At 42.7% G+C, this 25,675-nt stretch overlaps 1 protein-coding gene across 11 annotated transcripts in view; it reads left to right on the plus strand.

The window, feature by feature from the left end:
• UNC13B (unc-13 homolog B) overlaps positions 1 to 25,675 on the plus strand; it is a 225,468-nt gene that overhangs the window by 154,395 nt on the left and 45,398 nt on the right. For 5 of the 11 annotated variants that reach the window (XR_007478200.1, XM_033431060.2, XM_033431062.2 and 2 more), the window contains exon 2: positions 12,990 to 15,319. The exons of the other annotated variants lie outside the window; for them this stretch is intronic. Coding sequence is in view for 4 of the 5 variants with exons in the window: in XM_033431060.2 (XP_033286951.1) it covers positions 13,036 to 15,319 (2,284 nt within the window). In the remaining variant the exon portion in view is untranslated. The remainder of the gene's footprint in view (positions 1 to 12,989; positions 15,320 to 25,675) is intronic. 11 annotated transcript variants of the gene reach the window in all.

Here is a 25,675-nt window from a genome sequence, read left to right on the forward strand (position 1 = left end):
CAGTTAGAACATAGTCTCTTTTTAGTACAAGAGGTTGACTTCCCCATGAAAAGTCAAATTTTGGGTTCCCGTTAGAGAATCCTCAGCCTATGGTCCCTTGGCTTCCTTGTGGTGTAGAGATCGAGGCAGGCTCAGTGCACTTTGTGGATTGCGCTGGGACATATAGAAGCAGATACTAGTTCAGCACCAGCCTTAGTCCTAAATCTGGGAGCTATGACTTTGACTAGGTTTATGTAAGAGGGCCGTGGACATGTAAACTGCTTGGCTTATATGATCTTTTGATCATTTGCTCCTCGAATGGAAATGGGACCACAAGCTTTGGAGGTATAGGCTAGAAACCTAACTGTTTAGCTGGGCAGTCCTGAGGAGTTTATCAGCTCTTTAGGTTCAGGATTTTGCTATCAGAGATGGTGCTTGACCTGATTATAGAACTGAAGTTTGTCAGCAGTTTGTGACTCCTTAGGCCTGCCTTGCAGCTTGTCAAGTCTGATTTAGGCTGTGTAGCAGCTATGTCTTAGCACATCAGTAAAGTGAGCCCATCTCTGCCAGGTTCCTCACTCCCCTGGCGGGGGGGCATGTTCCTGAAGGAAGAAGGAAAACCACCTCCCGTTGCCCATCATTCTCTGCTGCATGTAATTTCTGAGTAGTTTATAGAGGACATAATTCTACAGGGGGAAAAAAAGACTTTTCTCTGCCACCAGAACAAACTGTTTTCCTCATGAAACAGATCCCAGCTGTGTGACCATATACTGGCCTGTTCATGTGCTTCTGGCTTTGCTTAGTGGTAGAGAAGGAAGCATCACAAGCTTACTCCTGCATAAGTCAGACTTGGGTTCCACCTATCCTTTGCACCCTGCATGTGATTGTTAACACTGGAAGAAAAGGTAGGCACCTGCTGGTTCTGACTCAGCCACTCTCTGGCACTGACACCTGAAAGGCAGGCCAGGTGTGGAGCAGGCACATTCTTTGCTTCAGAGCCAGTTGTATCTGGCCCCAACAAGACCTAGATTGGTTTGTATGAGAGGAGAGAATTGTGATTGGTGAGCCCCTCCTCCAGTATCCTTGTGACACCACTCAGATGCTTTAGCTGAAGATGAATTTTGTGCACCAGGTGGTCTTCTGACTAACCCACCCATTTGGTTCCCCTTTAGAGCTCCTGCAGCTCTGAACCTTCCCACAACTCTGCGTGAGTGTCAGTGTCTCATGTTGAATTTCCATCTTGACTCATCTGTCTCTAGGCGAAGATCCCTGCAAAGATTTAAATTGGGAACCAGACCTTGAGAATGTCTGTTCAGAGCATTTCACAGCTTCTGGATAAATGCCTTTTCCTTCTTAACCCAATCTGTTTTTCTAATTCTGCCCAGCCAGCTCTTGAACAGCCCTGCTTTGAGGAAGCTTCCCAGCTAAGGTGGGTGCTTGTGCTAATTCTTACCTCTGTAATGCACCCCCATCCTTTTGGCCTGCCCAGGATTCCCAAGAGACAGATCCACTGAGACAAGGGAGCTGCAGTTTGCTCACATGGCTCAGGAAACAGAAATTGCGTCTATCCCAAAAGACTAGTCCACTAAGGAGGTCTGATTGTCCTTTGGTCGTATGATGTCTGGCACTCTCTGGGCTCGGTTGAACAGTGACAGAAGGAGCCCTGCTTTTTTACTGAGTTTACAGTGACTGCTGTTTACCACTTTCCCACTTATGCCCCTTCTTTCTTTTGCTGAAAGGTGGGAAGGTGGAAAGATACAAAGGTAATTTATGGTCAGAGCCATATGAGGGCTCTTGTGAAGTTTGAAGACTGGAACTAGAGATAGCTGATTTGTTGTGCCTCGCGTCCTAAACACGTTTTCTCTGTCTGAGCCTTTGTTTTCCTGGAAAACCCAAACTGCTTAGAAGATGAACTGAATGTGTTTGAGTAAGCAGATGGACAAGACAGTCACATTAGCCTCAGTTATAGCCTCTGGAGGTCCTAGCCAGGTCCTGGAGCCACTGGTGGATGAGGCAGGAAGAAGTAGGTTCTTTGGGCAATGTCCTACCTCTGAGGATCTTTCCCAGTCTTGAGAATTTGATCTTCTCTTGAGTCTAGGAAGCTCAGACCCAAACCTGGTCATGACAGCCACTGCTCTGAGCTCTTTATGAGTGGCTGCAGAGTTGGGGGAGGGAATTCTGATTTAATCAGTCTTCCCTATATTTCTTGTTTTAAACCCTTTACCTCTTTCTCCTGGCTGAAATATATGAGGAGCTTCACAGTAAATTTGCCGTGACTTCCACTGAAATTTGACAGTTTTCAGGGTTTTTTTTTTTCCTTTCTGTATTTAGATGTGGTTATGGTTGCACTGTCAGCCCTTATCTCTTCTGTCATCCAGCCAGCTCTCGACTGGGTTAGGAGGTATTTGCTTTGCTGTCAGTGTTGGCTGCGTAATGAGGTGGATGGTTAAGAAATGGGTTGTGTAGTGTCTCTTGGAATCTAAATTCTTTTCCTTGGTTGAGGGGGAAGCAATGTTATTGGAAGAAGGCAGTAGGGAGGCAAATGTTGGCTCTGGATTCAACGCTTTCTCCTCAGGATCTTGGATAAGCCAAGGAAATCATTCTTAATTTAAAAGCTTGTTTTATCTACCATATAGGGCTGCCTGTTCTGTAATGACAGATTCCAGGGTGGCCCTCATAGACCGCTTGATTCCTGGCTAACAGGGCCTTGTTCTGTTGGGCATTGTCATGAGGAATGTTGCAGGGCAGCAGAAGTAGCAAGGTTTGAGAGCCTGGTTTGGGCCTGATGGGTGAATCAAACTTGCCCACCTCATGTTAGCCTGAGGAAGAGGAGGGGAGCTTATCTTATTAGATCAGGCTCAGAGGAGGTAGAATAGGAATGGCTTCACTGGATTGTCGCTGGCTGATTGAAGCCCTATATTGAGAAGAATTCTGAGGTTCTCTGGGCTCAAACAGTGTTTTTCCTGTCCAGTGACTGCAGAGTAGAAAGAGGTATCATATATTTCATGTTTTTGTCAGTGGTCCAGGGCTTCAAGGGTCCCTGGCTTATGTTTGGCATTATGTTGCAATGAACAACTTGAGTGCTCTTTGAAGATAAGGATATTTAATTTCCTGATGAAATTCAACTAGAATTTCCTGATAATTCAACTAGAATTGTTGAGTTATTAGGAATTAGGGCCACATGAGAACCGCCTGACCAACCAGTCTCCAGGGAGGTGGGGTTGCAACTGGCAAAGGACTGGGAAATTTGGGACTATGAAACCAGGGTCTTGAACCGTAAATCGCTTTAGCTCAATATGGTATTACTTTAGGTTACTTAGTTCCTAATTCTGGATTCCAAAACATTCTGGGGTCCTGACTTCTGCAGTAGAGGGTCTACCTCAGCCCGCCCAGCTTCCTCTACTTCTGTCTAATCATTGCCTTGGCATGGCCTAAGGGAGTTCTCGTTTTCCAGTTGGTTCTCTTGCTGTGGCTCTTCAGGAAGAACTGGACTAGGTACGTACTTTGAGAACATGGTGTTGTTTGATGGTGCCTGCCCTTGGTACTTTACCTGTTCTCCAGCTTTGCCAAATGCAGACAGTACATTATATATATACGAAAACAAAACGAAAACCCAAAAACCAACCAAACCAAAAAACCTAGAGCTTGTCTCAGTAGGAGGGACGCCTCCCTTTGTATTACGCTCTGGCTGTTTCTTGCTGTGTTCTGTCTTTCCTCTGAGACCGAGAGCTCCTCAGAGTGTAGGGCTCTGTGTTATGTCTCTTTATATCCTACAGCCCAGACATGAGAGAGATGGATAGACAGGGGAAAAGAAAGGAGGGGGGAGAAGCACGAGAGGAAGAAATAGGGGAGGGGAAAGAGGAAGATCTATATTTAGGGAGAGGGAGAGACACTCACCAAGGGTGTTTGAGTGAGCTTGCTGGCGAGATTTTTGTGTGCGTGAGTGTGCTGGGAAGGGGGTGTGTGCGCCAGGAATGTGTGAGGAGGGCTGGTGCCCTATGGGAGGTTGCAGGCAGGAAGCAGCTGGAGAGGAGGAGGAGCAGCAGCAGGAGCAGTAGCTGCCCTGCTTTTTCTCTCAGTCTCAAAACCCGGAATCGATTGAGTTAGAATTCCACGTCCAGTTGAAGTTTGGCTGCTATTACCTTCAGCAGGCTGGTCATCAGAACCCCCCTCAGCAGAGAAGTGTGGACCAGATTGGATTCCTAGATTTGCAGCCAACAAGACTCCTGCCCAGCCCTGGGGGAATCTCTCTGCCGGGCATTTTTCCTATCATCAACTTTGCACCAGGGAGCCAGCCAGCTGGGTGCAGCTGAGAATAATAGCTCCTTGGCTCTGTTTGTTGGTTGGGCAAGCAGCTGTGCTGTGGCTTAGAAAGTTCATCCTGTGGCTTCTCTCTCAAACCAAGGAGTGCTTCTGAATGGATTTCCTTTTAAAGACAGCACTTGCATTTCTAAAACTTGAGAATTTGTGGTTTTAATGTGTTTTTTTTTTCTTTTCATTTCCTTAACTCTTATTTTGATTGCAGCAGCAAGGTAAGTGGTATTGAGTGTATGACTGACTCTGAATGAGAAGCAGGGACAAAAGCAAAGCATTTGTGGGTGGAATATGGAGCAGCTACATTAATTACATAACTGCTTGAGCCAACTTGCTGGTGGGGGGTCATTATAATGAGTGAAAAACAGCATACTCAGCACTAAGGGTAGAATCTTCACGTGCACGTGTTTATATGCTGATAATCTGACCATCCATTCCTCCTTGGTACTCTCCTGTATGTATATAAATAACCCATCCAGCCCTTTGGATATGTGCATACCTGTATATGAAGAATCTGTTTCTCCCTCTTGATATGTCCATATGTTTATAAACAACCTGTCCATTCCTCTCCTGTGTGTTACATATACATAGACAACTCATTCATTCATCTTATATAAATATACACAAGCCATCTTTCCTTCCATGTGCATATGTATATAGATACATAGGTCCCTTTATCTCATACACATATGCATGTACCCAGGTAACGTTCCTATTCTTGTATAGGCCTGTGTATATTCAGAAACCTTTCCATTTTTCCAATGTGTGAGAGTGTGCTTATGTATGTATATTGTCCTTCAGTCTAATGTGAGTATTAATTCATCCTTCTCGTGTGCATATTCCATATAAACAGGAAAGTCATCTTAAGTTTTCTCAGTTTTAAATGTGCACACACATGGATAACAGATAATGTGTCCATTTGTGTCCTGCATGTATGGTGAAAAAAGCACTATCTTTGTATATCGAAGACCCCCTTTTAAATCCTAGCTCTACCCAGTGACCTTGGCCAGGTCATTTAGCCTCTCGGAGCTTTATTTTTCTCATTTATGAAATCAGAATAGTAATCCTTCCCTCCTACCTCACAGGATTGTTGTGATGATAAAATAGAAACCTTGTAAACTGTAAAATTCTAAACAAATGTAATTTTACTATTGTAATGTGTCCCTCTAGTGTGAGTTGTCTGGGATTGCACACCTTTGACCCAGCTGCATTGAGATTATGCTCTTGTCTGTGAGAGGTCTCTAAGTCTTCCCTGTGAAGGTGTAGCTTCTGTTGAAGTAACTAGGTTTATCTTGTGGTTTTGCTCAGAGTACTGGACAGAAGCTACACAGAGCTACAGGGTATCTAGAAAGGGTCAGGCTGAGAGAGATAAGGTCTAATCCTCTGCAGATTGGTGCCTTAGTGCTATGTTCTTTGCAGCCTTGAGGAGGATTGAGCCTGTCACAAAATGGAAATATGATGCTTCGAGCTAGGATCAACATGAACAGGTTAAAGGAAGACTGAAAGAATAGAACATTCTACTGCCCCTGAGATGACAGTCTGCCCTTTGCATCCGCTGCCAGGTTTTGAAGGCTCTCTAGAGTGTCCCCCGCCCTAACCTTTGAAAACTGTGATGTTCAGTATAGTAGCCACCAGCCACATGTGGTTGTTGAGTACTTTAAGAGTGGCTAGTCTAAATTGAGATGTGCTGTAAATGTAAGATACATACCAGAGTTCAAGGACTCAGTATGAAAAACGGAATGCAAATATATGATAAAAAAAATTTTTTTAGAAGTTTTTTTTTTTTTTTTAACTTTATTTATTTTTTGGCTGCATTGGGTCTCCGTTGCAGTGTGCGGGCTTTCATTGCGGTGGCTTCTCTTGTTGTGGTGCGTGGGCTTCAGTAGTTGTGGCACACGAGCTCAGTAGTTGTGGCTCGCAGGCTCAGTAGTTGTGGCCCACGGGCTTAGTTGCTGCGTGGCATGTGAGGTCTTCCCAGACCAGGGCTCGAACCCGTGTCCCCTGCATTGGCAGGTGGATTCTTAACCACTGTGCCACCAGAGAAGCCCTGATAAAATTTTTATATTGATTACATGTTGAAAGAATAATATCTTAGATAATGGGTTAAATAAAATGTATTAAAATTAAATTCATCTGTTTCTTTTTACTTCTTATGTGGCTACTAGAAATTTTAAATTACATATGTGGCTCGCATTGTATTTCTATTGAACGGTGCTGTTCTAGAGCCATAATCAGCACAGGGATCAGGGCAGCTCTTCCAGCTGGAGGGCAAGTGGAAGCCCCATGATGGCAACCCTGGGGATGACAGGCACCACACAAGGTCTCTTTCTACCAGTCTTGTATGCTAGAAAGATACAAGCTAACTGACAGTCTGGCAGAGGCTGGTACTGCCACTACTGTGTTTATTTACCCTGAATGAGTCCCCTAAAATTGTGAGCAAGTATATTTGGGGAGAGGTTTCCAACTTAGTTTTACAATGAAAGGGGATTGTAAGCCATCAGTCTAGAAGAAAACCTAGAACTTGAAGGCGGTATGTTGTTATGGGAACAGAAGTGGACTAGAAAGCAGAAAACTTGGATTCTAAATCAGCTCTGCCATCACTCATTTATTCTTTCCATGGCACTGAGTTCTCACTGTGTGCCAGGCCATATGCTTGGCATAGTAATGCCCTGTGCTAGGCATTGGGAACTAAAAAATAAGGCACAGTTTCCAATGTAATGGAGTTCATACCCACTGTGTGTCTTTAAGCAAGAACCTCCCATTTAGGTGTCTCCCAAAGTAAAACAGATTAACAACAAGAGTGTCATTCTAGGTCAGGTGTTATAAACTTGGGTAATAATGCTTTGGGGAAGCCAGAATAGCTGCCCTGCCTAAAGATTTCCAAAATTAAAATTTAGAAAAACGTATGATAGACGAAAAAAACCACTCCATAGGCTAGATCACAATGCAGTATGAGATTCCAGGCCTTGCTATTTTCTAAAGAACTCTTCCAACTCTAGCATTTTCTTATCTTGTGTCCCGGATCCTTTTATTCAATGGCAAGATTTATTTTGTCTTAGTTTGAGCACCATATATGCCAGGCACTGTACTAGGTGCTAGGGATACAGCAATGAACAAAACAGAGTCCCTGCTCACATTCTAGGATAGAGGTTGAGGAGAGAGACAGATAATAAACTAAAAAATATATGATCTATCAGGTGGTAGTAAGTTCTATGAAGAAACTATAGCAGAGTAAGGGGATAAAGAATATGGAGGTTTGGGGGGATGGATAGGAGAGTGTTCAGGGGCTAGATTCCTGCTCACATGGCTTTTTTGGTCTACTCACAAGAGTCATAGGTAGTAAGGAAAAAAGAGCATGATGAGTGCTTAAGAAAAAATTTGTTCTGATACTTGTTAGAAATGGTAAGGCAGACTTTATTCAGGGGGGCTATTATATTGGGGTATTATAATAGGGGAGAGAAACTGAGCCCAACTCTGAATATAAGCATAAGTGGGAATTTATAGTCAAGGAACAGGGTGAGGGTCACTGGATGGAAAATTAAGAGGAAACATCCGGGGAAGGGAGGCATCTGGCTAAACTGACTTGACAGAATTTTTTCTGGAATCAGCCCAGGGTGAGGGATAAGGAATTTGGTCAGATACCAAAGGTGGGGAATTTTCACTAAACTGACCCAGCAAGATTCTCGCTGAAATTGGACTAAACAGAGCCCAAGGACAGGAGCCTGGTCAGAAAGAGGACTCAGAGGAGACTGACTCAAGTTTAGTCAAAGAGAGTCTTTGTCGTGAGCATCAGATTCTAGGTGCATCTGTATTGTTTTATGGTTTGTTATACTCTTGGTATAATAAACCCTGGTACTGCTGAAAGGGAGCCCTAGGAAGGGCGCAGAGTACCCAGCTCTGCTGACTGGCATTCAGTTTTCATTCTGAGTTCTTGATATACCAGCCCTCTGAAGGCTGCATCCTCTTTCATGCTACTGTACATTCCCTGAGGTTCTATCTCCCCTCTTGGATACAATGCATGAAGTTTTCTTTCCTTTACCATGTCCAGCTTCTGGCCTATAAGTGGGGTTCCTCCTAATGCAGATGAGGAGGGATGGCAAGTCCTAGGAACTACAGGACAGGGACTTTGCTATGCATTTAATTTGGGCACTCTTTATTCCCTTTGGCTAATCTCACTCTTTATACCTTGTGACCCTGATCATTTTCTCTGACAAGATTATCTGTAAGCATTGATTCTTTCCCAAAGATTAATATCTGAAGAGTACCCCTACCTGCTGTGGCCCTAGAAATTCGTTTACCACCATATTAGCCGTACAACATAATTGGTAAATGGCCCAGGAATGATCTGACCGCTGTGGGTGACGTGTGGGGTAGAAGGCTCAGAGCTCTTGGCTTTTTGCCTTCTGGGCTTGCTTCATACAAAATGAGAAGCTGCTTGATATATGTACAGAGAGCCCTGGCCTATTCCCAGAGGTCTCCCAGTTGTTTCCTCCAAGCCAAGATTTGGGTCAGAAGCAATTTTATGAGGAATACCCACATTCCTAATAACATTTAACTGATAAGTCAGAGAGAGAGGAAAGAATCAGCCATTTCAGAAAGCTGAGGGATTTTTTTCCTCTTGACATTTTCTTGGTAGGCTGGTGCTGATTCGGTGTGATTTAAGGGGTCTACTCCCTGACATAGTTCTCAGTTTTCCATCACTGAAGCTTTATTCCTTTTGATTAATTCATTTTGTTTTGCTATGTTCCCTTTTCAAAAGCAGATAACCCTTGAAAGGGCTGCCTTATTTTTCCCAGCCTTAGGCATTCCTTAGGAAAAGATTGCAGAAAGGTATGGTCATTTTAGAGCATGTACATATGAAGTATGGAGAGTTGACTTGAGTGGATAGGCCAACAGGATAGAGCAGAGTGACAGCACTGGGTACCTTGAAGGAAACTAGAGGGCTAGGTTTGAGCTGGTTGGGCCCCGAGGCCTCCTTATGCCATCTCAGCTCAAATATTACTTCTTCTCCGTGGCCTTTCCTGTTGTGGTTTTTCTGGGCCTCTCATCACCTTCCCATTCCCCACCCCTGGAATTAAATGCTTGCTTTCTATTACAAGTTCTATTATAACATGTATCACTTTATTTTGTGATTGTTTATATACCTAACTCTGTTTCCAAGCTTTAATATATTAGAGAGCAGGAACTGTGCCTTGTATCCCTGGCACATAGCTTAGTGCCTGGCACATCGATTGAACTGATTTAGAGGTCAAACTGTTTTTCTCACACTTTGGTCCCTGTTATTTCATTCTTGTGGACAGTAGTAGCAAAGAGAGGCTGAAGAAGGAGGTGGCCTTGAATTGGACCTCCTGGCTCTGCAGGTTGCCCTTTCAGCCCATTCTGGCTTCTAGTATCCTATTGGGTTCTGAGCAAAGTGACTGGTTGATTCTCACTGTGTGGCATCACAGTGAGCTCTGTCCCCTGTTTCAAAGCCTAAATATGTGGATGACTGAGTGGGTTTGGTGCCTTTAGGGAACCCATATCCCTCGGAGGTGATTCTTAAGTTTAGAGTTCATCTGCGGGCTCTAGCTACCAATTCAGAAGAAGGTTTAGAGGGTTTCGTTTGTTTGTTTAATATGAAAGCAAGCATCTTTGTTTGAGGCTGGGAGGAGTTGCTATGGCAGCTCTAGCTGGAAATTTCCTGTTTGTCACTAATGTCGGAAACCAGGCAGCTCTGCCTTTAGTCCTTCAGGATCCTCTGAATACAGTGGCTGAGCCATTTGCCCTCTGTGTGGCTGGCCAGCCAGTGTTGCAGGCACTGCATTTTTGGAGGGGAACCTGGCGAGACTGTCCAACCCTATCTGGAATATTAATCTGAGGGGCAGAAGCAGATAGGCCCAAAGTTAACCTGGCCTGCACTGAAGCCATAGCAGGAGAGTCAGCTTCATTTTCGTTCCTGAAAAACTGTCTTCTCTAGACCAAAGTGGGGCTGGCCTTGGAGGACCTGGCAATGAGTTCTGGGCCTCGCTAGCATTAGAAAGGAAAAGTTTGCCTCCTGTAGCAGTTTTCTCCTTCCTCATGCTTTCAGGCTGCCTGAGGGCAAGCCTCCTGTCACCTGAATGAAATGTTGGGGAGTGAATATTTTGCTCCTCCCTTTTCTTACCTTAAAAAGAAAACTTTTAGAAAAAAGAAAGACTAACAAAGAGTGACACTGTAATGGTAGGGTTCCAGGCATTGCTGTAGACCATTAGAAGAGACTGGGAAAGGTAAGGGTCTGGGGCTGGGATAGAAGTCATGGTTCACTCAAGTCAAACCACTTAGGCAATTGCACACTTGGCTTAGATATTGGTTTTCCTGCTTCTTTGTCCCAGGGTCTTGCCATGTCATTAATAATAACACTGCAATGCTTTACAGTTTACTAATTACCAGTCTCTCATTTTAGCTTTATAACATTCCTGTGACTATCTCCCCCACTTTACAGATGAGGAAACTAAGGCACAGAGAGAAGTGTTTAATCCAAGGTCACTGGTGAAGCAAGACTCAAACTTATGTCTCTGGATTCTCAGTCTAGTAGCACTTGCTCATGGCTTCATGTGGTCATATGCAGAGCTTCCATCTTGGTTTAGTAAGCGGTCTTTCTCTTTGAGAAAAACTTGAAAGGCTAATTGGCAACTCTAGTCCATCAGTCTAGGGACATTGCTCAAAGCTAATACCAGGTGCCAAGACCAAATTGGGGTACCCAGACCTTGCACCTTGGGGAGAAAAGAAATGGGTGGCTTTGGAAATGTAGATTTTGTACTTTTGGGAGGAGAGAGGGAAGAATTTGATGAGTCAGTCCTAGAATTGGGGGCTTTGCTATCTAGGCAGCTGGGCACTAAGCCCGAGACCCAGTAGTTCTGACTGTGCACATAGAGCATTCTCTGTCTCTCTCTGTCTCTGTCTCTGTCTCTCTCTCTCTCACACACACACACACACACACACACACACACACAGACTAGACTGAGTTGACCACATTAGGGGAATGGCTGATCCTGGCTCCTTAAAACATCAGAGTAAAACAATAATGCTTAAAAAGCAATAATTAGGCCTCTCCAGTGCCTCACAGGATGGATAGAGTTCTCAGATGAAGAATTCCTAGATGAAATAGAGTTTTTACATGAGCTAGAGAGAAGAAAGGAAGAAATGAAAAGGGAATTAATCTAGTTTCTGTCTCTTGATTCTTGGCCTGGTTATTTCCAGTAAAAGGGGTCAGCTTCATCTTTATCGCAAGTCTTGTGACTTGTTCTTCTGGTTCTTCTTAGTCTGCAGAAGCACAGTGCTTTTTTTTTTTTTTTTTTTTTAATAGACGTAACTCAAGAAGCACAGTGCTTTTAATTTTCAGACCCAAAGACTATAGTTGATGGCCTTTCCTGCAAATGAATTGCTGTGGGAGCAGTCAGCTTATGTTCTTCACAGACAATTTTTACTTTTTAGGGTTAACTTGAGTACTGGGAAAAGAAAAGGAGGCAGGGGTTTTAGAAGATTTAGAAATCTAGGTCAAATCTAGAAAATAGAGAAACCATCTCCAGTTGAAGAACATGAAGGGTAGCATGTCTCCCACCAACTCATTTTACCTGTCCCGGGCTGACCCAGCAGAGCCAGAGAGTATTGGTAGTCCCATGCATTCCTGGGCTCTCTGCTTCATCCTTTGTACTTTCCACTGTGCTCCTTCCCTACAGGCTACATGTTCCCAGTAAAAACGGAATGGATGCCCACCCCACATAAGGTAACAGTCATCTCTGCCTAAGCTACAGTCACTGGTAGCTCAGAGTTTAGGGGCAAGACTGGTGGCAGGTCTTTTTTCACCTTTTTGGAAAACAGTAGAGCACCCTGGAGCTCTCTCTGATGTAATCAGCTCCCCGCCTGCCACGTGCATTGTTCTCTCCAGGCCATTCAGCGGGGCTAGAGCAACCCTCTGTTACTCCAGCAGTGGACAGTGCTAGGAAATCACTTTCTGGTCATGGTCCTTTCTCCAAGTGAAGGGTTGCTATCACTAAACAAAGGGAAAACCCTTTGTGCTATAAGCACAGGCAGGAGCAAACCTTTAAGTAGTTGAGCCTTCACCAGAGCAACAAACTGGAGGGGGAAAAAAAAAAGAAACATTCCACGTCTTGTCTTTTACTGTGTATGTGATTTGAGCTTTGGTGGTTAAACATCTATATGTTCATTTCTGAGCCTCATGTTGAATTTGTAAAGGTTCAGTCACTCGCTGACTTCACCCCACCTATTTCCCAGGAGTTTGTTTCGATCCTGTTGACTTTGGCTACTTGCTCGGAACACAAGGACTTGATCTGATTTTACAGCAAAACTCTGATGGGAAGCCAAGGAGAGAGAACTGATTGCTTATAACCTTTAAGTCTAGCGTTGGGAGGCAGGTCACTGTTGACTCCTACAGTATTAGAAAGTAGTGTTCTTATTCCCGCTTGACAGCTTGATTCAAATTATCCTGCTGCCTTCTGATCCAAGTGCACTATTTTCCTTTTTCACCAGCTGCAGGATTAGAGTCAAGCTAGGATCCAGGAACATGTGCCAGGTTTGAGACCACACATGGGACCATTCTAGGCATCACTGTGGGCCAAGCCCAAGGCATCAGCCAGCAATAATTGCTAAAAATAGACTGAAAAGAACAGGTCAGGGTATTGCCTTCTAACACAATCTCTGTTAACCATCCTGACCAGAAACTAGAGGAAGAAGCTGAGAATCACTCAGACCCTGAGGGAGAAAATGAAGCGATTGTTGCAAGAGTCAGAGGAAGAAATCATGGTCACCTTGGGATCCTCCTCCAGGCTTTCCCCAGATAAAGCTAAGGTGGAGACTCTGTGTGGCTTCAAGAGCAAGTCCTCAGGCCCTGCTGGATCCTTACCAGAGGACAGCTTCATGTCCCCTCACTGTGGGTCAGTAGCCTCAGCCATTGGTGGGGATAGAGATGGGTGCCTGGGCCAGCATTGCAGCTTTGGGCAGCAGGCCAGCAGCCAGCTTCCTCTGGGCTCCACTGCCTGTGTTTCAGGGTCTGGCTCTCAGGACCTCTCATCTGCCAGCATGACCACAAGCTGTCAAGAGCCGTCAGAGAGGGATCAAGCCAAACCCCTTTTGTCCAGAGGCCCTGGCCAAGGCTGTAGCCGTGAACAGCAAGAACCTTTGGGGGATGTAGTGGACTATATCATCAGAGAGCTGCAAGGCATCAGCCGTCTCCAAACTGAAATTGCTGAGTTGCGGCAGCACTTGAGCCAAGTCCGGGGTTCAGTGGAAGAAGTCGCTAGCTGTGTAGACTCAGTTCTGAGTGAAATAGAAGGCTTGCAGGTGGGCAGCAGCTCCCTGGCCAAGGTGAGTGTTGGGGGAAAGGCCCAGGAACCCCATGTGGACCGACCTAGTGAGGAAGCCATTCTGTATCTGTATGGACTTCCTGAGCAAGATGGGGAAAATACCATGGAGCTGGTGCACAGCTTCCTGGCCAAACACCTCTGTGTTAATGGCATGCAGTGCAATAGGTACATTAAAGAGGCTTACAGAGCAGGCAAAGCGCCAGCCCCCAGGCCTACTGTTGTGAAGCTTGCCCATCTAGAGCACAGAGACCTTATATTGCAGAAATCCATCCTCTTGCAGAGTTTAGGGATCCGGATTGCCACCAGAGACGAACCAAGCCGGCCACAGTGCTGCTGTAAGAATCCCCCAAAGGAGTCTCTATCATTTTTGGAACAACAACTTCAGGATTGTAATTTGAATCCTTTAAACCTGGATGAACCAGTTTTTCAGGTGGAAACAGGGGACAGAGGACCAATAACAGGAGTATATCAAATGAGGGCTCAGAATCAACATAGAGAACTCCAGACTCCTGCACAGCAAGGCCTTTGCTTCCCACCCAAGAACGATTTAGCAAAGCCAAGTGATGAGTCTAAGCCAAGGGACGAAGTAAAAGGAACATCAGGAACACCCCAAATTATCAGTGGCGCCTGTGGTGAACTGACAGGGAGAGAGGCTTCTCCGTCCAACCTTCATCAATTTGAGGAACCTTCCCTAGAGTTAACCTCAAAAGAGGAGGATTCTGGGAAACCCCAGGTTTTCAAACAGTGTAACCAAGGACTTGAAGCATATAAAGCAGCAAAAATAGAAAACAACTGCAGTAATAAAAGCGAGGCCAGCAGCTGCCTATCATTGTCTGGGTTGCTGAAGACAGAGGACAAACTCCTGGCCTGTGAAGCTGGGCTTGATATTTTGAGCTCAAAGCAGCTAGAGGACCTTTTGACAGATAAGTCCAGAAGGTTTGCAACTCTGAGCTGTGACAACGTGATAGAGGAAATCATCATAGGACCTGAGACTTTCAATGACATGGTTCATATTGACTTGAATAAAGAGGAGGAACGTGCTGCGCAGGTCCTTAAAGATGTCTTTGAAAAGTCCTCTTGTCTGGGTGGCTCACAGGAGGATGAAGATGTAGAAATCAAGTTTTACACAAGTAAACTGGGCCGAGCAATTTACCACTTTCGTTCAGCTTTGCACGGAGTATTTCAGAAGCTGGAGAACAGTGGGTCCATCACTCCTGAGGACCTGGAAAGCATTGAGAGTGGTTCCCAGTCAGAGAACAGTGATAGACTTCTTGGGACAGTGAGTTCAGGGGGTGCCCAGGATTTCTCAGTGGAGAGCCCTGGGAGTCAGGGGAGTGAGAGCTTGCTCAATGTGGTGTCTGGTGGAGTGGGCATCTCTACACAGGGAGACCAAACCTCTCAGGATCCCAGCAACTTCTCTCTGGCTTCCAATAACTTGCCTCTTGCATATTCATCGCCAGGTTTTGCTCTGGCTCCGTGTCTGGGAAGTGAAACTTGTTCCAGGCCTGAATCTCCCAAACAGGGCAGACTAAGCCTAGAGCAAATGTGTGCAGAGACCGTCTACCTCAACAAATGCATCAACAATTTAAAAGATGTTCTAAGAGAGAAAAGACTGAGGCAGAAAAAACTTTTGCACGAGCTAGTACAGAAGACAGACCATCTCTCGGTAGAAGACATGCACCCAGGTATTTCAAGTCTCTGTTTAATGGGTTTACACCTGGCTGGGTAGGGCCTTCATCAGACCAGCATGAGACCCAGCTTGGTGGTGAGTTTCACAAGGTGATGGGGGAGGTCCGCAGCTTGAATCAGTCTCAGTTACTGGAATATCGATGTTAAGCGAATCCTGTGGGAATTGGAGTGACAGAGTTGAAAAGCAACAGGAAAGGAGTTCTTGTCCATAGGGAGCTTCCAGTTTATTGGCGGGAGCTTTAGAAATACCTTTTCAAAAGAGGGAGGGCCATCTGGGCAAAAATAGTTTACAGCTGCAGGACTTTTAGGATATTCTGGTGTAAAGTAGGCGTGGGGTAGGAGGCAGGACTGGGGAAAAGAGGCATGTTTCTCACAGGAGCTAGGGGGGCTGATGCAATCCTATGTTGCATTTTAGAATTATTCTCCATGCGCTTCTTGCTGAGATAAGATTACCATTTCTCCAGCAGCCCCACCTCATAGGCCACTGTGGCAATTTCCCTTATCCCGACCTGTCTTCTTCCTAGTACTGGAGTTGACAATACAGAACCTTATTTCTAACTTGGAGCTGTCCAGCCTGACTGTGCTCTCCACAGGTCATATCCCCTTTCTTCCATCTCCAGTTGAAGGGTGCTTACCTAAGAACTAGAGAATGGAATGGTTTTTGGCTACAAGAAATGAGAAAACTTTTTTTCTAGGCAGCATGGAGATGATATGTAGCTTTAAAATTACTTCTCCCAATCAAAATTAAATTTATCCAAAGAGCATATGCTTTATTCATCTAATTTTAAATGTAAATGGGGTTGTCCTCTTATGCATATAACCTGATTAATCTTTCTAAGGCAAAATAAAATTATGAAACATATTGTGTTGGCAAAGGTGTGAGAGAACAGGCACTCATACATTACCAGTGGGATGGGAGTGGAAATTGGTATAACCTCTATGGAAGGCAATTGGTAAAATTTAACAAAATTATGTATACCCTTTGAGCCCCAACACTACTTCCAGAAATATACCCTGCAGGTACATTTTCACCTGTGGAAGGGACATATGTTCAAGGCTATTTTTGAAGCATTGTTTTTAATAGCAATGATTGAAAACAACCTAATGTTCGTTAAGAAAGGCTGTTTAAATAACTTATTGGCACATCCAAACTATGGAATACAGTACCATGCAGCTATAAAAAGGAAGAGGTACCTCTTTACTGAAATGGAAAGATTTATTGACATATTAAAGAAAACAAGGTGCAGAACAGTATGTATAAGATGCTGACATTTGTATAAATAGGAGAGGGTAAGAATACACACAAAAACCCACAATGTCTGTTTGTATATGTATAGAATATCTCACAAAGGTACATAAGAGGGAGTTCCCTGGTGGCCTAGTGGTTAGGATTCCAGACTTTCACCGCTGTGGCCTAGGTTCAGTCCCTGGTCAGGGAACTGAGATCTTGCAAGCCACATGGCACAGCCAAAAAGAACCCCAAACAAACAAACAAACAAACAAAAAACCACAAAGATACATAGGAAACTGATACAGGATTGCCCATGGGGAGAGGTATTAGGTGAAAAACTAGTGGGATGAGAAGGAGATTTTTTACTGTATACCCTTTTATAATTTTTAGAATTTGAATCATGTGAATATAATACCAAGTCATAAAATTAAATTGAAAAATTAAAATCATGTTCCTTTCAAATATCCCTAGAGCTACTCTTTATAGCTTATCAAAAAAAGTCTAAATTCCTTCATTTGGCATTCAAGACCACTACAGTTGGCCTCTAGTTTACATTTCCAGGCTTATCTCCCATTCTCCCACTGTACTCCACCTAGAAAGAAACTGCTGTCTCACAAATTTGCCTTATACTTTGTCTTCAGCATATTGACATATACATCCTTCCTTCTAGCCTAAGGTACCGTGTTTACCACATCAGCCTAGCAAAATTTACTCAATTCTTTAACATACAGCCAAAGTATCACCTCCTCCAGGAAGCTTTCTATAATTCCTCAACTACAAGTGATTTCTCTCTCCTTTTAACTTTGTAGCCCCTTTTCTTTCTCCCTGGGCATTTAGAAATTATTATATTACAGCAACAGTAGAAACTACAAATATCAAAACAGTACTTCCTTACTAACTCTTTAAACCTTGCCTAGAGTTGATGTTAGCATGAGCATCCAGAACTCTGGGGCCCAATTCTTCAAGTTATAGAGTTTCCCTTCTGGGCTGACATCCTGCTGGACGATGCAGGAACTTGTGACAGCAGCAGAGATAATGAGACGAAGGAGATTTTCTGAAACACCAGTAAGAGATCAAGCCAGAGTTCTGGGTGCTTACCAAGATCCAGTCTGGTCTGTGGGCTACAGAGGGGGTGGTGGAGAGGCTGCCAGGCAGTGGCAGCATCTCTTCAGTGCTAGGTCCAGCCTGACTCCAGCACCATGCCATAAAGCAGGAGGAATAGAGGAAGGTACATAAATACACAGGCTGGCCTCTCACCACCAATACACTCGGGTTATAGAGTCCACAAGAGCAGTCACCCTAACCTGGTAAACTGATTCAATACAACAGTGATTGCTACCACAACAAAACATTTGAAAAAGCTTTCTTCACTGCTGTGCTTGAGACCTTTTAGGACCTAAGCTGATTAGTAGTATATTACCTTTAGTTTGAGTTCTTTTTTTTTTTTAATGCTTTTTCTTCCTTTTTTGGGGGGGTGGGGCGGGGTACGTATGAGGCACTATTTGAAGTACTCTCACATGCATTACATTAAAATTCCATTTTTTCATTCCTGCCACTACCAAAATAGCTTTTGTCAAGGCCATCATATTGCCAAACTTCTGGTCCATTTTTAGTTCTCTTAGTCAATCAGCAACTTGATGTAATTGATTGCTTCTTTTTATTATAACAGCTTTTTAGGTATTTATATACCATAAAATTCATCCTTAAAATCCCTTAAAAAGGGCTTCCCTGGTGGCGCAGTGGTTGAGAGTCCGCCTGCCGATGCAGGGGACACGGGTTCGTGCCCTGGTCTGGGAAGATCCCACATGCCGCGGAGCAGCTGGGCCCGTGAGCCATGGCCGCTGAGCCTGCGCGTCCGGAGTCTGTGCTCCGCAACGGGAGAGGCCACAACAGTGAGAGGCCTGCGTACCGCAAAAAAAAAAAAAAAAAAAAATCCCTTAAAAATGTACAACTGAGTGGTTTTAGTATATTCAGAGTTATGCAACGATCAATTCTAGAACATTTCCATCACCCCCAAGAAGAACTCCCTATCTATTAATAGTCATTCTCCAATCCCCTTTGTCCCCAGCCTCTGGCAACCACTAATCTACTTTCCATTTCTATGGATTCTGGACATTGCATGTAAATGGATTTATATAATATGTGACCTTTTCTGACCGGCTTCTTCAACTTAGCACAATGTTTTCAAAATTGACCCATGTTGTTACATGTGTGGGTACTTCATTTCTTTTTGTGGCTGAATAATATTCCATTACATGGATATAGCACATTTTGTTCATCCATCCATCAGTTGATGGACTTTTGTTTTGTTACCACTTTTTGGCTAGTATGGATAATGTTGCTATGAACATTTATGTACGAGTTTTTGCATGGACATATATTTCAATTCTCGGGTATATACCTAGGAATGGAATGCTGGGTTATATGATAACTCTGTGTTTAACATTTTTGAGGAACTTCTGGACTGTTTTCCAATGTGACTGCACCATTTTACACTTCTACCAGCAATGTATGAGAGTTCAAATTTCTCCACATCCTTGCCATTCTATTTTTATTATAGCCATCCTAGTGGGTGTGACTGGTATCTTCTAGTTTTGATTTACATTTCCCTAGTGGCTAATGATGTTGAACATTTTTTCATGTGCTTATTGGCCATTTTTATATTTTCTTTGGAGAAATGTCTATTCAAATCCTTTACCCATTTTTAAATTGAGTTCTTTGTCTTTTTCTGTTGAGTTGTAAGCATTCTTTATATGTTCTGGCTATAGGTCCCTTATATACAAATTATACAAATATTTTGTATATATTTTTTCCCCAATCTGTAGGTTGTCTTTTCACTTTCTTGATGGTGTCCTTTGAAGCATAATTTAAAAAAAAATTTTATTTTGGTAAAATACACAAAACATAAAATTTATTATTTTAATCATTTTAAGTTTATTCACATTGTGCAACCATCACCACCATCCAATCTCCAGATCTTTTTCATCTTTCCCAGCTGAAACTCTGTACCCATTAAACTAACTCCCCATGCTCTCCTCCCCGCAGCCACTGGCAATCACCACTGTACTTTCTGTCTCTATAAATTTGACTGCTCTAAGTACGTCATATAAGTGTATTTGCACAATATCTGTCCTTTTGTGACCGGCTTATTTCACTTGGCATAATTTCTTCAAGGTTCATCCATGTTGTAGCATATGTCAGAATTTCCTTCCTTTTTAAGGCTGAATGATATTCCATTGTATATATATATACTACATTTGTTTGTCCATTTATCCATCAGTGGACACTTGGGTTTCTTCTACCTTTTGGCTATTGCAAATAATGCTGCTATAAACATGGGTGTACAAATATCTGTTGGAGTTCTTGCTTTCATTTCTTTTAGATATATACGCAGAAGTGGCATTGATGGATCATATGGTAATTCTCATTTTTTTTGAGGAATTGCCATATTATTTTCCACAGTGGCTGCATCATTTTACATTCCCAACAACAGTGCACACAGGTTCTAATTTCTCCACATCCTTGCTAAATAACACTTGTTACTTCCTGGTTGGTTTTTTGTTTGTTTGTTTTGTAATAGCCATCATAATATGGGTATGGAGTAGAGTACAAAAGTTTTAAATTTTGATGAAGTTCAATTTATCTATTCTTGTGTTAATTTTACTTTTGGTTTCATAGCTGAGAAACCACTGTCTAATCCAAGGTCATAAAGATTAACTCCTGTGTGTTTTTCTAAATGTTTTATGGTTTTGTTTAGCTATTACATTTAGGTCTATGATTCATTTTGAGTTGATTTTTGTATATGGTGTGAGATAGGGTCCAACTTCCTTCTTAAGCATGTGTATGTCTAGTTATCTCAGCATCATTTGTTGAAAAGAACATGCTTTACCCATCGAATGGTCAAAAATCAACTGGCCATAAATGTAAGAGTTTATTTCTGGACTCCCGATTCTATTCCATTGATCTTTAGTCTATTCATATGCCTCAATTTCTTTTTTTTTTTTAAATTTTTTGGCCACGCCACGCCACATGTGGGATCTTAGTTCCCCGACCAGGGTTCAAACCCGTGCCCCCTGTGTTGGAAGCATGGAATCTTAACCACTGGACCGCCAGGGAAGTCCCTTGATTTCTTCTTTTTTTTTTTTTTTTTTTTGCGGTACACGGGCCTCTCACTGTTGTGGCCTCTCCCATTGCGGAGCACAGGCTCCGGACGCACAGGCTCAGTGGCCATGGCTCACGGGCCCAGCCGCTCCGCCGCATGTGGGATCTTCCTGGACCGGGGCACAAACCCGCGTCCCCCGCATCGGCAGGCGGACTCTCAACCACTGCGCCACCAGGGAAGCCCGATTTCTTCTTTTTGAAATACTTTCTTCACCTGGCTTCCAGAACACCTCTCTGTCTTCGTTCTCCTCCAACATTATTGACCATTCCTTCTCAAGTCATCTTTGCTAGTCCCTCCTTATCTTCCCAACCTTGTAGTATCCCAGGATTCAATCCCGACTACTACTTTTTATTTATACTCACCTCCTAGGTAATATGTTTCAATCGCATGATTTTCATAAGCATTTCCAGATTTATATCTGGCCCAGGTATTGTCCAGGAACAGCAGATTCCACATCTACTTAACATCCACATTTCCTTGTGAATAGGCATCTCAGATTTGACGTATCCAAAACCAAACTCCTGATCCTTCTCCCAAAGCCCTGCCAAACCTGCTTTTCCTATAGTCTTCCTTAACAGTAAATGACAACTCTATTCTTGCAGCTAGCTGCTCAGGCCCAAATCCATAGAGTCATTCTTGACTTCTTTTCTTTCACAACCCATATCCAATCAGTTAGTAAATTCTGCCTGCTTTGCCTTTAAAAAATATCCTGAATCTTACCACTAACATCTTTATGTAAGTCACCATTTTCTCTTCTCTAGATGATTGTGGTAGTCTAACTGATCTCCCTGCTTCTACCCTTGTCCCTCTACAGTCTGTTCTCCCAAGCCAGAGTAATCCTCATAAAATGTGAGTCAGATCATATCACTTCTCTGTTCAGGACCTTCCAGTGATTTTTCTGTCTTATTCGGAATGAAAGCCAAAGTGCTTATAAGGGCCTGTAAAGCCCTATTTGAAATGGTACTCTGTGGCAAATTTGTTCCTTCACACCCATCATGCTCTCACCTAAGGCTTTGCACTTGCTGTATGTTCTGACTGGAATACTTTTCTCTTACCACTCTGAATAGCTTCTTTACGCATTTCCTTCAGGTCTCTGCTTAGATGTCGCTTTATCAATGAGGACTCCCTGACAATCTTTTATAAAATTTTAATAGCGTAACATCACCACAGAGGGCAATATCTTTTCCCCTTGCCTGAATTTTTCAGCAGAGTCCCCATCATACATGATACAGTACACATAGTTCCAGATTCTGGAACCAGAATGCCTGTTTTAAATTTTGGCTTTGCCACTTGCTGTGACTTTAGGCAAGTTTCTTAACATCTCTGATCTTCATTTTAATCAACAGAAAATGGAGATTATAATAGTATTTACCCAGTAGGGTTGTTGTGAGAAATAAATGAGCTTACTCAAATAAAATGCCAGATGTGTAATGTGTTCACTTGGTGTGAGCTACTATCATCATCTTCATCATCATTATTAGTTGTCTGCTCCTCCTACTAGAATAGAAGCTTCTCAAGATCAGGGTTCACTGCTGCATCAGCATGAGAACAGTACCTAATGTGCTGTAGGTTCTCAATAAGTATTTAAGAGATGAATCCTCACAATAAGCCTGGGAGATTGCTGGTCTTATCCTCTTTTTACAGATAAGGAAATGCAGGCTCAGATAAGATGAGTGCCTCAAGTCTTTTGACTCCCAAGTAATGGAGTTAAGATTGTTTTAACAATGAGGAAGTATGTCACTTCCTTATAAGGTAGACTATCTGGAACAGTGAGATCATTCTTAGGGGTCAGGAATTTTCCTGCAAAGAAGGTGTTATATAGACATATGTCACTTAAATTGAAAACTAAATCTCAGTGGAAAAATCCTAAGGCATTTTAGGCAGTTACGAAGCACAAAAAATTTGATTCCTAACAAGAAAAAGTTTTTTTAAACAAGAAAATGTTTGTCCAGTGGGTGGGACAAACTGAAGGGACTCGTACAGCAGTTCTTTGGGGTCTGGAAAATGGTACAGGCTATTGACTAAGAGACCTATCTTTTCTCTTAGGCAAGACACATGTTCTTTTTTTTATTTTATTTTTTTCAATTTTTTTTTGAATTTTATTTATTTTTTTATACAGCAGGTTCTTATTAGTTATCCATTTTATACATATTAGTGTATATATGTCTATCCCAGTCTCCCAATTCATCCCACCATCGCCACCACCACTGCCCCACCCCACGCTTTCCCCACTTGGTGTCCATATGTTTGTTCTCCACATCTGTGTCTCAATTTCTGCCCTGCAAACCAGTTCATCTGTACCATTTTTCTAGGTTCCACATATATGCGTTAATATACGATATTTGTTTTTCTCTTTCTGACTTACTTCACTCTGTATGACAGTCTCTAGATTCATCCACATCTCTGCAAATGACCCAATTTCGTTCCTTTTTATGGCTGAGTAATATTTCATTGTATATATGTACCACATCTTCTTTATCCATTCGTCTGTTGATGGGCATTTAGGTTGCTTCCATGAGCTGCCTATTGTAAATAGTGCTGCAATGAACATTGGGGTGCATGTGTCTTTTTGAATTATGGTTTTCTCTGGGTATATGACTAGTAGTGGGATTGCTGGGTCATATGGTAATTCTCTTTTTAGTTTTTTAAGGAACCTCCATACTGTTCTCCATAGTGGCTGTATCAATTTACATTCCCACCAACAGTGCAAGAGGGTTCCCTTTTCTCCACACCCTCTCCAGCATTTGTTGTTTGTAGATTTTCTGATGATGCCCATTCTAACCAGTGTGAGGTGATACCTCATTGTAGTTTTGATTTGCATTTCTCTAATAATTAGTGATGTCGAGCAGCTTTTCATCTGCTTCTTGGCCATCTGTATGTCTTCTCTGGAGAAATGTCAATTTAGGTCTTTTGCCCATTTTTGTATTGGGTTGTTTGTTTTTTTAATGTTGAGCTGCATGAGCTTTTTATATATTTTGGAGATTAATCCTTTGTCCATTGATTGATTTGCAAATATTTTCTCCCATTCTGAGGGTTGTCTTTTCATCCTGTATGTAGTTTCCTTTGCCTGGCAAAAGCTTTTAAGTTTCATTAGGTCCCATTTGTTTATTTTTGTTTTTATTTCCATTACACTAGGAGGTGGATCAAAAAAGATCTTGCTGTGATTTATGTCAAAGAGTGTTCTTCCTATGTTTTTTTTTTTGCGGTACGCGGGGCTCTCACTGTTGTGGCCTCTCCCGTTGCGGAGCACAGGCTCCGGACACACAGGCTTAGCGGCCATGGCTCACGGGCCCACCTGCTCCGCGGCATGTGGGATCCTCCCAGACCGGGGCACGAACCCGTGTCCCCTGCATCGGCAGGTGGACTCCCAACCACTGCGCCACCAGGGAAGCCCCTATGTTTTCCTCTAAGAGTTTTATAGTGTCTGGTCTTACATTTAGGTCTCTAATCCATTTTGAGTTTATTTTTGTGTATGGTGTTAGGGAGTGTTCTAATTTCATTCTTTTACATGTAGCTGTCCAGTTTTCCCAGCACCACTTATTGAAGAGGCTGTCTTTTCTCCATTGTATATCCTTGCCTCCTTTGTCATAGATTAGTTGACCATAGGTGCGTGGGTTTATCTCTGAGCTTTCTGTCCTGTTCCATTGATCTACATTTCTGTTTTTGTGCCAGTACCATATTGTCTTGATTACTGTAGCTTTGTACTATAGTCTGAAGTCAGGGAGTCTGATTCCTCCAGCTCCATTGTTTTCCTTCAAGACTGCTTTGGCTATTCGGGGTCTTTTGTGTCTTCATACAAATTTTAAGATTTTTTGTTCTAGTTCTGTGAAAAATGCCATTGGTAATTTGATAGGGATTGCATTGAATCTGTAGATTGCTTTGGGTAGCATAGTCATTTTCACAATGTTGATTCTTCCAATGCAAGAACATGGTATATCTCTCCATCTGTTGGTATCATCTTTAATTTCTTTCATCAGGGTCTTATGGTTTTCTGCATGCAGGTTTTTTGTCTCCCTAGGTAGGTTTATTCCTAGGTATTTTATTCCTTTTGTTGCAATGGTAAATGGGAGTGTTTCCTTAATTTCTCTTTCAGATTTTCCATCATTAGTATATAGGAATGCAGGAGATTTCTGTGCATTAATTTTGAATCCTGCAACTTTACCAAATTCACTGATTAGCTCTAGTAGTTTTCTGGTAGCATCTTTAGGATTCTCTATGTATAGTATCATGTCATCTGCAAACAGTGACAGTTTTACTTCTTCTTTTCCAATTTGTTTTCTTTTATTTCCTTTTCTTCTCTGATTGCCATGGCTAGGGCTTCCAAAACTATGTTGAATAATAGTGGTGGGAGTGGACATCCTTGTCTTGTTCCTGATCTTAGAGGAAATGCTTTCAGTTTTTCACCATTGAGAATGATGTTTGCTGTGGGTTTATTGTTTACGGCCTTTATTGTGTTGAGGTGGGTTCCCTCTATGCCCACTTTCTGGAGAGTTTTTATCATAAGTGAGTGTTGAATTTTGGCAAAAGCTCTTTCTGCATCTATTGAGATGATCATATGGTTTTTATTCTTCAATTTGTTAATATGGTGTATCACATTGATTGATTTGTGTATATTGAAGAATCCTTGCATCCCTGGGATAAATCCCACTTGATCATGGTGTATGATCCTTTTAATGTGCTGTTGGATTCTGTTTGCTAGTATTTTGTTCAGGATTTTTGCATCTATATTCATCAGTGATATTGGTCTGTAATTTTCTTTTTTTGTAGTGTCTTTGTCTGGTTTTGGTATCAGGGTGATGGTGGTCTCATAGAATGAGTTTGGGAGTGTTCCTTCCTGTGCAATTTTTGGGAAGACTTTGGGAAGGATGGGTGTTAGCTCTTCTCTAAATGTGTGATAGAATTCACCTGTGAAGCCATCTAGTCCTGGACTTTTGTTTGTTGGAAGATTTTTAATCACAG

This window comes from Orcinus orca, chromosome 6, assembly GCF_937001465.1.
Source record: "Orcinus orca chromosome 6, mOrcOrc1.1, whole genome shotgun sequence".
Taxonomy (NCBI): Eukaryota; Metazoa; Chordata; class Mammalia; order Artiodactyla; family Delphinidae; genus Orcinus; species Orcinus orca.